The sequence below is a fragment of the Bubalus kerabau genome, chromosome 5 (assembly GCF_029407905.1).
Source record: "Bubalus kerabau isolate K-KA32 ecotype Philippines breed swamp buffalo chromosome 5, PCC_UOA_SB_1v2, whole genome shotgun sequence".
Classification (NCBI taxonomy): Eukaryota; Metazoa; Chordata; class Mammalia; order Artiodactyla; family Bovidae; genus Bubalus; species Bubalus kerabau.
In genome coordinates this window covers 94,632,735-94,647,471 of record NC_073628.1, presented here as the reverse complement: position 1 = coordinate 94,647,471, position 14,737 = coordinate 94,632,735, and the positions used below count along the sequence as shown (strand labels likewise).

Below are 14,737 nucleotides of genomic sequence, written 5' to 3'. Positions count from 1 at the left end.
AATTTATGATTCTAGACTTTTGATGGTTAAAATTTTAAAAGTTCAAATTAAAGCAGGGAGACAGGGTAAGATGATGAAGAGGATGGAACTGTTTTGAAAGGCAGTGTCCATGGGCAAAATTTTCTTGTATTGCTAAGTGGTAGTGGAACAGAAGGAAGTTAATTGAGGTCTTATCCCCTCCAGCCAGGCCAATTCTCAGGGCTCACTTTTGGGTTAAAAACCATGGCCCTTTCCATTTTGTTGTTGTTAATTAAAAGAAAAAATTTGGTGGCACCCTGGGGCATATGGGATCTCAGTTCCCCAACCAGGGAGCCAACATGCACCCCCTTCATTGGAAGGCATAGTCTTAACCACTGGACTGCTGGGCAAGTTCTCCTTTCTGGTTTTTAAGCACTTGACTTAGCCTCTTAACCGTCCAGCTATGCCCCTCAGATGGTTGTCCCTAATCCTTAAGAAATCATCTTCCATGAGACCTTGCTTGAAATCTTTGCTCTCAGTGGTTGGGCTGTTACCTTTTGGGGAGGCTGAGCACTAATGGCTTGTTCATGGAGCTGGCCTCACTAAACCAGGGAATCTTGTCAAATCTTGGAACAGACACCTAGAGGGAAAAATGGAAAGAGATCATTTTGCAGAGTTTCACTTGGCCATTTCCATCATTAGGATGATGAAAGTAGGCTAACAGCAGCTATACATCAGTCAGCACTTCACACTTTTTATGTTTCATGTTTGACCCCATTGACTCTCCCATTAAGTAGCCAAGAGGAAATAGTGTTATCTCCATTTACAGAAGAAGAAATCAAACTTAGTGTGACTTGCTGAGTCACACAGCCGCTGCTGCTGCTGCTGCTGCTAAGTCGCTTCAGTCGTGTCTGACTCTGTGCGACCCCATAGGCCCACCAGGCTCTCCCATCCCTGAGATTCTCCAGGCAAGAACACTGGAGTGGGTTGCCATTTCCTTCTCCAATGCATGAAAGTGAAAAGTGAAAGTGAAGTCGCTCAGTTGTGTCCAACCCTCGCAACCCCATGGACTGCAGACTACCAGGCTCCTCCATCCATGGGATTTTCCAGGCAAGAGTACTGGAGTGGGGTGCCATTGCCTTCTCCAGAGTCACACAGCTAGTAAGTGGATTTAGGTTTTCTGACTTATGTGTCGACTACATCTTGTGTCCTACTATCTCCCTTTGCTTCTTCATTACTCCCATCTGTTTATGCATCCTCTTATATTTCCACAACCTCAGGTGAATGTTAGCAGCCTCCCATTCCAAGTGTCTGGCTGTTTTCAGTCACAGGGCCCTCCACCCTCACCCCTTCCAGGAGGCAGAGGAAAATACTGCACCTCCAAGCGGTAGACAATTGGATGTTAATCTAGGTTAATCCACTTTCCAAGTGTGTGGCCTTGGACAAATCACAACCTCTCTGAGCCTCAGTTTTGTCTTCCATGAAAAGAGGCGTCTCTTTACAGGTCAATGCACAAGACAGAAATCTCCGTGAGGGGAGGAATTCTTGTCTCTTCTGTTCACTGCTGTATCACTAGCACCTGAAACAGTGCATGATACCTGTAGATATTTATTGAATATGTGTCCAGTGGATGCACGGATGCATGGGATGTCCCTAGCTGAGGGCTTGACTTCACAACAGGAGCTCAATCAAGTCGCCCTTATAACCTTTCTTCTTCCAGCCTGGCTTCTCTCCCTTGCCCTTCCGATGCCACATTCCGGGTCTCGCTGTTGAAGATCAGCTTTCCTGGCTCAGAGCATTCCTCCTGGGAGAGGAACTGGAAGTTCCTCTTAAGTGGCCAGGAGGAGGCAGCAGCGACATCACTGCCTCACCGGCTGAGAAAGGGCGCTCTAGCCGCGGAGGTTGTGGCGGCCCCGGAAGTGCTCAGCCATCGACACGACCCCGGCGCCCTGGATGGGGAAGGAGGCGGGCGGCCGTCCTTCCTTGGCCGCGCACCCCTAGGAAATCGCGGGCAGGTGGGTTCCGATTGGGAGTCAGTGTTTCCGGGCCTCCTCCGCCATCTCCCGCAGGCCCGATGCTGGTCAAGGGCGGCGGCGGCGGCGGCGGCGGGCGGGGGAGGCCCAGGAGGGGGAGTGGGGCGCCCCCGGGGACACCCCACCCGGCCCTGTCTCCCACCCTTTGGGTGGGCGTTGCCCTTTTCGGCGCCTCGGACCCTACGGTGGTTTCCTTGGAAGAAATAAGGTCGGGCAATAAGAATTTTCTTCTCAGTCTTGCTGGATGACCTTGGTATTTTTGACTCTTAGTTTTCCCTTTGTGGAAAGGGGATCATTATCTTCGATCCTCCCGAGTTTCGCCGTTAATGAGTAGGATGATAGCTCTTGAAAGGATGTTAAGCTCAATTAAGGGATTAAGAATCTTGAATCTTTGCTTTTGGTTAAACAAACCACAGAGCTCGTATCTTTCCGTATTGTGAGGTTTACCTTTCCTTATAGACCGGTAACTTTATTCTTTTCTACTTTTTTTAAGTAACAGATGCCTTTGAGAACCCAATAAAAACTTGGATTTTAGTCCTAGAAATTTGCATAAATCACAGCAACAAATATGCATTAACAGGGAGGGTTTTTGAACGGTCTTGGAGATCATCGATAGACCTCAGGGGTGTGTGAACCCCTGAGTTAAGAACTGGTTTAGAGGTACAGGCTTTTGGGCCGAACTTTGGTTTGAATCTGGCTCCACTATTTACCACTGTTTGAATCTCAGCTGTTTTACTAGATACAGTGGGACTGACACTAACTTGCAAGGTTGTGGAGATTAAATGGAAGAAGCTTCAAAGGCTCAGGACATAGTAGGCACTGGATAAGCAACAGCTGAAAAGGAATTACACTGTAAAATCTGAAATGAAGTTTTCATATCTATAGTATAAGATGGCCACCACATATATTTTGTTCAGGCTTCTAACGAACCAAGTTGATTTGATTTTAGCTCAGTCCTACCCTTGACCTTTCATAGATTCATAGTCTCTCTTTTTGTAGGAACTTAGCTGCATTGTCCTGCCTCAGAGAACAAACTCATCTACTGTAGGCCTAGCCTGGGTCACTGCCTTTGAAAGCAAGGGAAGGTCAATACAATATCATCCACAACTCAGCATGGAATTTCCAGAGAAGTCTTACTTCAAAACTTTATAAAGAACGAGAACCACATGGACTTCTGCAAGGGAGATTGAAGTCGCCTGAGTTTGAGGGAAAGGATAATGTGTGCCCAGCCTGTAGCTAACACCAAAGAGGTCAGGTGGCAGAAGGTCTTGTATGAGCGACAGCCCTTTCCTGATAACTACGTGGATCAGAGGTTCCTTGAAGAGCTCCGGAAAAACATCTATGCCCGGAAATACCAATATTGGGCTGTGGTGTTTGAGTCCAGTGTGGTGATACAGCAGCTGTGCAGTGTCTGTGTCTTTGTGGTTATCTGGTGGTATATGGATGAGGGTCTTCTGGCCCCTCAGTGGCTTTTTGGGACCGGCCTGGCTTCTTCACTGATTGGCTATGTTTTGTTTGATTTCATTGACGGAGGTGAAGGACGGAAGAAGAGTGGGCGGACCCGGTGGGCTGACTTGAAGAGTGCCCTAGTCTTCATTACTTTCACCTATGGCTTTTCGCCGGTGCTGAAGACCCTGACAGAGTCTGTCAGCACTGACACCATCTATGCCATGGCAGTCTTCATGCTGTTAGGTCACCTCATCTTCTTTGACTATGGCGCCAATGCTGCCATTGTATCCAGCACACTGTCCTTGAACATGGCCATCTTTGCTTCTGTCTGCCTTGCCTCCCGCCTGCCCCGATCCCTCCATGCCTTCATCATGGTGACATTTGCCATCCAGATTTTTGCCCTGTGGCCCATGTTACAGAAGAAACTGAAGGCATGTACGCCCCGCAGCTATGTGGGGGTCACACTGCTCTTTGCATTCTCAGCCTTAGGAGGCCTGCTGTCCATCAGTGCTGTGGGGGCCATACTCTTTGCCCTTCTGCTGATTTCCATCTCATGTCTCTGCCCTTTCTACCTCATTCGCCTGCAGCTTTTTAAAGAAAACATTCATGGGCCTTGGGATGAGGCTGAAATCAAAGAAGATTTGTCCAGGTTCCTCAGTTGAGTTGGGGACCTCCATTCCATTACTAAGACAAGCTGATAGATCAGCCTTCCAACTAGTAGAAGATTTGAAGGCAGAGTTCCATTCTGGAAGTGGCACGCTGATGTGGGTGGGAGATCAGAGATCAAAAGAAAATGTTAACAAAAGGCTTGGGTGGTGAAGGTGATTATCCTTTCTGTTATCCTATAGATGAAAAAGCTTTGTGGGGCCCTCAAATTATTGCCTCTAATTCTTCTCTGTAACAAATGAAGTGGTGTGGTTTCTATTTATTAAAAAAATAACAACACATCGAGCTGTCTCATGATTTTTCTGTAAGCAGAAGGCATACAGTAGGGACATGGAGAGTAAGAATTTGTGTATGTGTGTGCATGTAAAGTCACTTCTCTTGACCTTTCTCAGTATACCAAATGCAGGCTCTGTTATTTATCTACAGCTCAAATGCGAGAACCCTGGATAATATGTCCAGTTTTGTTGCCAAAGATCACAGAATTGGTCACTTAACCTTGACTCAGAATTTCCACTTAGTTCTTAATGAAGCCTGTATGCCACTAACTAACTTCAAGGGGAGTATGATGTATCATAATACACAAGCAGAATGTTGGGGGAATTCAAAGAGGCTGGAGGGCAAAGAGAGCTGGAGTAATGAAATATTTTTTAGAGGAAACAGCACTTGAGCTTTAGTCCTGGAGGGTAGGTTGGGATTTCAGCAAGCAAAAAATGGTTTGGGAGACAAAGTGGCCAAGGCCTTTAGCCCAGGTCAGCAATACCTGGGCTGAGCAAGTGGAGCTGGCATGCTTCGTGTGACTAATGGCAGCTGGAAAACTGGGAGAGCATACCCTGTCCAAACAAGGTAACCACTACACTACTCTGCATGCCTTGACTGACCAGAATTGGCTCATGATTGTTATATAGTCCACATCAGAAACAAGATAGGGGATAGTGGTGGAATGTAATAAGAGTTGTATAAATTGTTTTTAAATTTACTTTTGATAATTGCTTTATAATATTGTGTTGTTTTCCGCCAAACATCAAGTAAAAAAAATTTTTTTTAATGTCTTAGTACATTTTCATTATCTGAATGGGTTTCTGATGATCAGCTTGAGGGAACTCACATAGCAGCTGCATCCGTGTTGGTAAGCAGAAAGTTCCACAGATTTGAATCACTCTGAAGAATACTTCCTCAGTGGGGTGAATTGACGTGCCTGTGCTGTCATGTTCAGCTGTCACACCATCTAATATTTGGAATTACCCAAGGCCTGATCCTGTTCAGTCTTGTGGCTGTAGTTCACAGAGGAGGTGGCAGGGGATAGGGTGTCGTGGGTTGGCTATTAGGGTACAGGGTGGGGCAGCAGATTCAATTCAGATAGAAAAGAGGTATCTGTGGGTAGAAGGATGAGTATATGTCCAGGCGCACAGGGCCTGATACCTCTTGGCAGTGGAGGGGAGCGCAGAATAGATGGGCTGCGGCCAGAGAAGTTGAGGTCTGAGAGTGGTGAGTATGTTGAATTGTTGGATCCTGGAGTCAATGGCAAGTAAAGGAGCTTTTGGAAAGGAATATAGGATTCCCACTTAAGGTGAGAGGGAGATTCAAGGGGGAGGGGACATATGTACATCTACGGCTGATTAATGCCGATGTATGGTAGAAACCAACACAATGTTGTAAAGCAGTTATCCTCCAATGAAAATAAGTTTTTTGTTTAAAAAAAGGTATCTAGGATTCACACCTAACACTTCCATGGTGTGTGAAATTCTAATAGCTGTGTTCATGCTGAATTACAGAGGCTGAGCATGGGGAGCTTTTGTGGCAATAGTGAAAAATGAGAGTCCAGACTAAGGGTGGTGACAGTGGGCAAAGGAGGTGAGGGTTCTGACTGGAGAGATTTTTAGAACTTGGTAAATGCATGTTGGAAGGTAGAAGGGGAAGAGGATGACTGGGAGGGCTTCCACCTTGAGTGGATGTTTGTGTTTCTAATAACTATACCATGAGAAAACAGAAGTGAGAACAGGTTTGGAAATAGATAAGAAAAGAATGGGACATTTTAAGTTCGAGGTGCCTGAGGTGGTACACCCAAGCAAACTCCTTAGTTCCATATGTAGTATCTGGAGGACACTGGCTCAGAATTCTGGGCATTATCGAGGAGGTTATTGAGATATAAACAGAATCCAGCACTTTTGTGTTTGGAATTCTTTGTATAGAATCGGTGGCCTCACAACCAGGCTATAGTGCAATTAGAAAAGGATCACAGAAGGATAACTGGAATAACCAAAATGGTAGGAATCTGAGGGAAAGGAGGCTGGCCTATGAAACCAGATTAGAGAATAGAACCACCACAGCCTGCAAGAAAGGCTTAAAAGAGATCCAGTCATTGCCTATAAAACTGTTAGTGACGAAAGTGAATGTTCATGCCTTATACAGGAGGGTTTTTGTTGTTGTTTAGTCTCTTAAGTCGTGTCCAACTCTTTTGCGACCCTATGGACTGTAGCCCACCAGGCTCCTCTCTGTCCATAGGATTTTCCAGGTGAGAATACTGGAGTGGGTTGCCATTTCCTTCTCCAGGGGATCTTCCTGACCCTGCGTCTCCTGCCACGTCTCCTGTATTATTAGGTGGATTCTTTGCTACAGAACCACTGGGGAGCCCTTATAGGAGAGACACCTTTGAACTTTGAACAGAAAATTTAAGACAAAAAATTTTATAAACGTTCTACATGTGAGTCCAAAAAGTTTCACAAGCCAGGGATATAGATGGGATCCAAAAATTTGGGGGGCGGGGAGTGCAAATAAAAAAGCTATAAATGTCTTGTAAGGACATGTTCAGAAATCCCAAGCCCTTAGGCATTGCTACCTGAAGGGTGATGAGCTCATATATGGCAGCTTCTTTGGGCTGCTGCTGGCACAGGGGTGCTGGCCTGCTTAAGGACCAACAGGCCCTAATGTGACGATTCCTGAGAAAGTTACTCATCACTTAAGTATGTAGTCTAATCAGCCTTCTAAATTTATACCACACTGAAAGGGTCCAAGTAGGATATGAATGATTTAAATTTCCAGGGAATATTAATTATGGTGTGTGTATGTGGGTGGGTGGTGGGGGGCAGAAGGGAAGAGTAGCATTGGAATAAAAATCCTTGTAATTATCCTCTAATTAAGCCCAACCTGTCAAATACTTATTTATATAAGAAGCTGTACTCCTTTCTCCCAGCTCTGTTTCTTGTTACCATAAGTTATAAGTAAGGTGGGAGGGTGGCAAGCTAGAGCAAGGGTAGAGGGATTGGAAGGCAGTTTTGCCCATCCTTCCAAAATGGTACCAGGGATTGTAGTCGAGATGGAAGGACCAAGGAGAGGTAGAGCCACAGGGCAGCAGGCGTGCTGGATTTTGTGGTGTGATGCGTGACTGGTATGTAGTTAGAATGCCGTGCATGGATCTGAGTGTCCCCACACCACAGTGGTTCTCTGTGGCAATCAGACTGGTACCAGTGTTATGCCTGTATGCTGTGCCAGTACTATAAACTTTTGAGTGTGCTTTTGGGCAGCTGGCTTAAATTACGGATTTAAGAATTCACACAGCATGTTCAAGGAAGTATATAGAGCCCATCACTTACATCTTTAAACCAAAGGCTCAAAGTCAAAAAACAAAAACAAAAGCAAGCCAGCAGAGGGCACCAGTTACACAGAGTTTTACAATAGTTCAAACTTCGAATGCAGGAAAACAGGCCTGGGACATAGTGCCATCTTGTGGAAGTTATTGATACTCCTTTTTATAATGAAATTCAATATAAGTCTTGAAATGCATCCAGGGCTAACTGGTAGGCTGTTGCTTTTAATGCTTTATCAAGTCCCTCTTTATCCCTTATTCTCTTCCCCCAATATCTATTTATTAAAACATTTATTGTCCACCTAGGCCCACCTCTATTCACTTTCTACCATTCACATTTTATGATGTTTAACCTTAGAAATGTATTCATTCAACAGATACTGAACACTATCTATATGACAGATACTGCTTGTTCTGTTTGCCTGAGATACACCTACATAGGAGTAAAACAGACAAAGTTCCTTGACCTAGTGAAACATACATTCTAGCAAGAGGAGACAGATGATAAACATAAGCAGAAGGTAATAAATGCTATTGAGCAAAAAAGGAAAAAGTAGCAATGGAATTCAATAAGGGGGTCTGGGTAGGTCTCACAGAAAAGGTAACATTTAACCAAAGGTTTGGAAGGAAGTGAGGGAATTATCCACGGTCTCAGGGGAAGAGTATTCCAGGCAGAGGGAGGAGCCGCTGCAGAGGCAGAAGAAGGCATGAGGTGTTTGGGGAATAGCCAGGAGTGGCCGAAATGAAGTGAACGAGGAGAGCAGAAGAGGAGGCCAGAGAGGGAATGTGGGAGGCTAGGCTCATTCTGGGTGCTGTGGGGCAAGAGTAGAAGCAGAAAGCGTTAGAGGAGGCTCTGATATTAATCCAAGCAGGGGATATGATGGTGCCACAAACCACAGTGATAGCAGAGGAAGTGGTGGAAAACAGTCACCTTCTGGATATAGTTTGCAAGTAGAGTCAAGAGCTTCCTAATATGTTAGATGGAGGGCATGAACACAAGAGAAGAATCATAAATGACTTGAGGTTTTTGGCCTCAGCAAATTGAAAGATGGAGATGGCATCCATTGAGATGGGGGTCCAGGAGATATGGGTAAAGATTCTGGGGAGGAGGGTCAGGAGTTCAGTTTGGGGCATGTAGACATGTATGAAATGTAGACACCCAAGATGAAATGCTGAGTAAGGAGTTGGGGATATGAGTTTGAATTTCAGGAGCAATGTATGGGATGAAGATATAAATTTAAGATTTGCTGGTATATAAATGGCATTTAATGCTGTGTGACTGGATGAAATCACTAGGAAGGAATTTCATGTAGAAGAGGACTAAGAAATCCAAAGTGAAATGTTGGAGAGAAGAATAAACAAAAAGATTTGGAAAGCACAACGACTGAGGCAGGAGGAAGATCAAGAGTTTAGAATCCTGGAAACCAAGTGCAAATGATTCAGGAAGAGGGGATGGTCAACTGGGATTAGATCAAAATCTGAAAAATCAAGAAAGCAAGGACTGAGCATTGATGATTGGATTTATCAAGGAGGAGGTGATTGGTGTCCCTTAATATATATATATATATATATATATATATATATTTGTGGAGTGGTGAGAATAGAAACCTATTTGAAGTAAGTTTAAGAGAACAAGAGAAGAGAAATTGGATCAGCAAGTACAGGCAACTCTCTGGAAGTTTTGCATCAAAAGGGAACCAGGAAATAGAACAGAAACTGAAAGGGGAGGTGAGGGCAAAGAAAATGTTTTTGTTTTTTTTTTAAGATGGGAGAATGTTTGTATATTGATGGAAATGAAACAGTAGAAAGTAATAGTTGATGTGAGAAAGGGGAGAATTAACTGCTGAGGTCATGTTCTTGAGCAAGTGAGCACAGGGGAGGGACTGGCTTCAGGAAGAGAAGAAGAGTTGGTCTCTGGGAACAAGTGGGAAGGCGCAACGTTTAGACAGAGATGCAGGTAAGTGGGTAGATGGCTAGTGGACAGATGAGGTGGTGGGAATCTGTGGATGTTCTTTTCTGATTGCTTCACTTTTCTCAGGGAAGTAGGAGGCAAAGAATCAGCTGAGATGTGAGAGTGAGGGGAACTGATGGAATGAGGGGATATGAAACCCAGTTTGGGACACAGGGGGAGTGGATGAACTAGGGATGCTTAGTATAAATGCCCAGCAGTAGTAAGGAAGGGCTCACTTGAGACTGGTAGTCATGAATTTAAAGTGAAGTTGGGTGAGTGTGTGTGTTTTGCTGAGCTTGTACAGTTACATGAGTGCAAATTAGAGCAGATGGGGAGTTGAATTTACCCAGGATGGTGATTAATCAGACTGAGAGAAGGGCAAGGGAAAATAGTAATTATACATGGGCATGATTATAATGATTGGTCATGGAATTTAAATTGAGTAAGAAGGAGAATGAATCTCAAGAAGGGTGAAAAACGGAGATGAAGGACAGGGCAAAGTTCTATGGATTGGAGGTTCAAGCGGTCTGAAAGCCAGGAAGTAAAGGCCGGAGAAAAGATAAAGACAAGGTTGTGACTTTGGAAGTGAATAGCTGAGGTGGGGGGAGGGCAACGATATTGGAGGAGTGAAGTCCAAGGAAATGAGAAGTGAGATGGAAGTGGGGTGTTGGAAGGTGTACCTACAGGTAGGTGGAAATCTCCAAGAATTAAGACAGGAGAATGACAGTGAAACAGGAGCTAAAATCATCAGGAGATAAAGGAGAAAGAACTGAAGGTTGGTAGATAAATGAACATATGGACCAGAGCCTTGTGGGGCGCTAATGACTAATTTCCTGAGAACCATGCAAACTTCTAACAATGGGGCCATGCCATTTCTAGAGGAAGTTTGATTTTGGGGAAAGTGATCAGGGCTGAAGTGAGAGCCAGGGTTTGACCAAGGTCCTGGGAACCATCAGGACTGAGGAGGGCGGCTCCTCGGACCACTGACAGGGCTCTGGCTAGCTTAGCTGCAGCCAGAGGCAGAGGAAAAATGGCTGAGGTTCTGTAGGAATGAGCTAGCTTACCAGCCCACTGCTTTTGGCTTAGGGTTTTACAGCTCACAGGTGCAATTAACTTTGGCTCATTTACTTAGGGAACAATAGCAATCACCAGCCAAATCAAAAAGCCCTTTTCTTCCCAGATGTGTTACTGTAATTAACAGGAAGACTCCCCAGAGATAAGGGAGGCTCTGCTTCCCCACAGGCCAACATCTGCTGGGCACCAGGGGCCTAGCAACACCACGGTACAGGTGCCATCTCGCCCGTAGTATGATACAGGGGTAAGAGTGCCCAAGGAAGAGCCTTAGAAAGGCATGGCCTTTTCTGTCATCATCCAGCAGCGGCCGGCACCTGGGTTTCAGGATCAGCCTGAGTGAGGTCTTGTGCCCTAACAAACTAGCTCTCCAGTCCCTTGACTGTACTTTTGCAGGGGTGGTGGAGCACATTTACCAGAGCTGAGGTCGAGGGGTACTGTCCCCTCAGGCCCCTGAAAAGCTAGCTTTCCCCAGCTAAGGGGGCTGCTTCTGCTTTTCCCAGCTCACTTACAGGACGGCCCGGGGGCCTTTTGCAGAGCCCAAGAACACTTGGACTCTGGTCAGTGAGAATACTGCGGGTCTCCTGCTCTTTGTAAGCTGCAAAATAAACAGATCTTTAGGCCCCAGGCAGCTTTTGTGTTTGAGGCTGAAAGCGTTTCTGTCTTTAAAAGAGAAAAAAGCAGCAGGAGGAAGAACAGTCTCCTTGGCGCTAACTTCTCTTTGCTGCCTCTAAAATACAGCCAGAGAGAGGAGGATGAAAAGTGAGCCCTTAAGGATCTGAAAGACTTGTTTTTCCATTGGGTTATACGGAGCTTCAAAAATATCCTTTGTTAGCAGCTGTTTTGAGAGGGAGGACCCACTTCAGTGTTACTCTCTTGAGGATCGTAAGTCTCTTTGGACCCTGGGGCTTGCTAAGACTGTCTTTACTGTGTGCCCGCTCAAGAGGATCACTGAAGATGTGAGCTGTGGTGAGATTAGGACCTGGTAAGGAGTACTGTAAAATGTGATTTGATTAAAAAAAAGCATGAGAGTAGCAGTTTATAGCGTTGACTCATCCAACAACCTACCACCTGATCCAATCTTAAATGTTGACAGTACTGTGATCTGATAGTAATTTATAGTATTAAAAAATCAAAATACAGATGTATATTCAAATGGACTTACAAAACAAAAAAAGAGGCTCAAAGACTTGGAGAATGAACTTATTGGGGGGAAGGACGGGAGGAAGGGATAATTAAGGAGTTTGGGTTGGAGATGTACATACTGCTATATTTAAAACAGATAGCCAACAAGGACCTACTGTGTAGCACAAGGAACTCTGCTCAATGTTACGTGGTAGCCTGGATGGGATGGAAGTTTGGGGGAGAATGGATACACGTATATGCATGACCGAGTCCCTGTGCTAGTCACCTGAACTCACAACATTTGTGAATTGGTTATACCCCAATACAAAATAAAAAGTTTTTTTAAAAATCAGGTGTATATTATGGTAATGAAGGCAGCTAGTGTGTCCATTTAAATGAGGAACATACAGGGGTGTGGTGGCATTTGAGCTCCATCTGATTTATTCAGATATAGATTCTATAGGATTATAAAGGGCAATAGAGGTTTTCTTCTTTTTTAGCTATCTTTTCTCTCTGTGGATGAGGTTCATGTCTTTGAAATGGATTCACAGTTGCAAAGATTTATTTCAGAATCTTATGGAACTGGACTAAAGATTCCAATATCAATTTTCTGAGTTTAAAAAAAAATTATACTTAGTGCTGAGTTATAAAACAGATGTTGTCAAGTACAGTATTTTTCAAACTCAGGGATGAAGGGGACTGAAGGGTCCAAGCTCCAAACCCACTGAAGGTGTCCATGTTTGTATGTGAACAGCTGAGGTTATCTCCTTATCTCCTCTTGGCTCTCAACTTTGAGGATGTTTGCTGAAAAATGCTTCAGTGTACATGTGGCTCCCAAGGCTTACAGACATATATCACCAGTGGAAATCTCTAAGGAGAGTACAGCAAGTTTTTGTTTTTTTTTTTCTTTTCCCTACCTTTAGTTCTCTTTTCTCCATCTCTTGCGTGGTCTGCGAGTTTCTAGCTAGAGGCTGGAGGACTCTCACTCCTCTCACTGCGTCCAGTGGAAGACCAATGCAGGACACCTTCTGAATCTAAAGCCTTCTTGTTAGAAGCCAAAGCAAAGTTAACAACAGACTGCTTCAGTTTCAATCCCACTATGTCTTTCTCAACCCACACTTAACGTGATTTAGAGTCTTCTATTATACTATTCCATGAGAAATGAAAAGTTTGGTTTCTGATTGGCTGAAATGAGTTCTGTTATTTTTTTGTCAGAGGTCAAAATCACCACATTCTAGAATGCTAGCAGGCTTTGGGTCAAGTGGATAATCTGATTCTAGGACTCAAATAGTTGCTTTAGCATGGAAGTCAGTAACAGTTCTCCCTGGAAAAAAGTCCAAAAATTTTTCCTGTCATAGCTTATATTAGAATTTCTTATTTCCCTATTTTGTCAGCTACTTTTATCCTATTAATGTATCTGGTATTCCCAGTAACTAGGACATTCTTATAAATTCAAGGAATGTTTGATATATAAAGGGATGGGAATACTTAAGAATATGTATTAAAGATATAATAGTTTATTTCTCCCAAAGATCCTGATTCAACTCTGAAGAACTGTACTTCTTCAGCTCTCTATCCAATATTGAGGGGTGAGGAGGGAGGGAGAGCTGAGCAAGGGTATACTATAAAACACAGAAATGGTAGGAACAATAAAGAAATATGAACAAACCTCTGAATAGTTTAATTTTACTCCAGGCTTCTTCCCACCCCCACCACCCCATCCCGTCAGTCCCCTTTCTTCTCACCAGTCTAATGTGAGGATGGGGCCATACCTGTTGGTTGAAGAGATGGATTAGGATTGCCAGGGAATCATTTCATTCAACTATGACTTCAGCTTTACTTTCTCATGGTCATCAGATCAATCTAAGTTTTAAACATCTAAATGCTATAACATTGCACATAGAAACAAGTTCAAGTTTCAGAGAGTGGAAAAATACCAAACACTTAAAAAAAGAAATGAACTGAGGTTTTCCTTCCTGTTGACAACCTCTGTTTGTATTTGGGGAGGTGGTGTGATATAACCCAGGAACTCTGGGTCTGTTGGGATGAGAATGCTATCAAATGAGAATGTTACACGATAAGAATACTGATTTAAAAAGTTAAATGTCTAGACTGAAGGTGAAAGGAAGGGCAACAGACTGCAAGCTGTGTGGTAGTCTGCATCAGTTCAGTCACTTTGAGGTAAAGTTGAGCTTTGGTTGACCCTCTGCTTTGGTGTCTTTGAATTTCCTTAGTCACCAGTGCTTCTAACTCTCAGTCACTGGACCTGTGATGCAAATACACAGTGATATATTAACATGCAAGATGAAAATTTTCACCTGAGAGATAAGCTGGTTTTGCATTTTGGGGAGGAACATGTAGTCCTTGAAAAAGATTTTTATGGCCCATAGAAAGGACATTGGTAGTGAGGGTCCTCATTGCTGTACTGAGGTGGTTCTTGCCCACATCTGAGCTGCCTCTCCTTGCCAGTGCTTGTCTAGGTCAGCCAGGAAGTGAGTGGAACACCGAGTCCTGATCAACAGTGTTTTACTTTCCCATCCTGTAGTTTCTTTCTTCATGTGCTAAAGCAAGGCACATGGAGAAGTGATCCAAGAGGAGATCCTTTAAAACTCTAACATAGACCAAATAAATATTCAAAAGGAAAACTCTGAATTAAATCTCAAGCCTTTAGTGGAAAGCTTCAGATCACATATTTGGCAGGATAAACTATGTTACCTTAACAACTTATTGACCACAGACATATTAATTCATCTTTTGTTACACAAGCATTATTGTTCTGAGTGTTTCAACAGTCATTTATATAACAAATCACCAGCCACAGACATCAGTTTCTACAAAAATCCCCCGGTCAATAGTGTGTTAATAATTATCATTTTATTTGGGTAAGTCTTTGGGATTAGT

The 14,737-nt window shown here is 43.9% G+C and overlaps 1 protein-coding gene across 2 annotated transcripts; it reads left to right on the top strand.

The window, feature by feature from the left end:
• Nucleotides 1-1,816: 1,816 nt before the first annotated feature.
• Nucleotides 1,817-4,387, top strand: PIGC (phosphatidylinositol glycan anchor biosynthesis class C). Of its 2 annotated transcripts, none has more exons than XM_055582246.1 (2): nucleotides 1,817-1,973; nucleotides 2,991-4,387. In XM_055582246.1, exon 2 carries the CDS (start codon nucleotides 3,209-3,211, stop codon nucleotides 4,100-4,102), a length of 894 nt encoding a protein of 297 aa, XP_055438221.1. In that variant the 5' UTR covers nucleotides 1,817-1,973; nucleotides 2,991-3,208; the 3' UTR covers nucleotides 4,103-4,387. The 2 variants fall into 2 exon arrangements, with proteins under 2 accessions (XP_055438221.1, XP_055438222.1); XM_055582247.1 differs by lacking the exon at nucleotides 1,817-1,973 and adding an exon at nucleotides 2,053-2,199.
• Nucleotides 4,388-14,737: the final 10,350 nt, after the last annotated feature.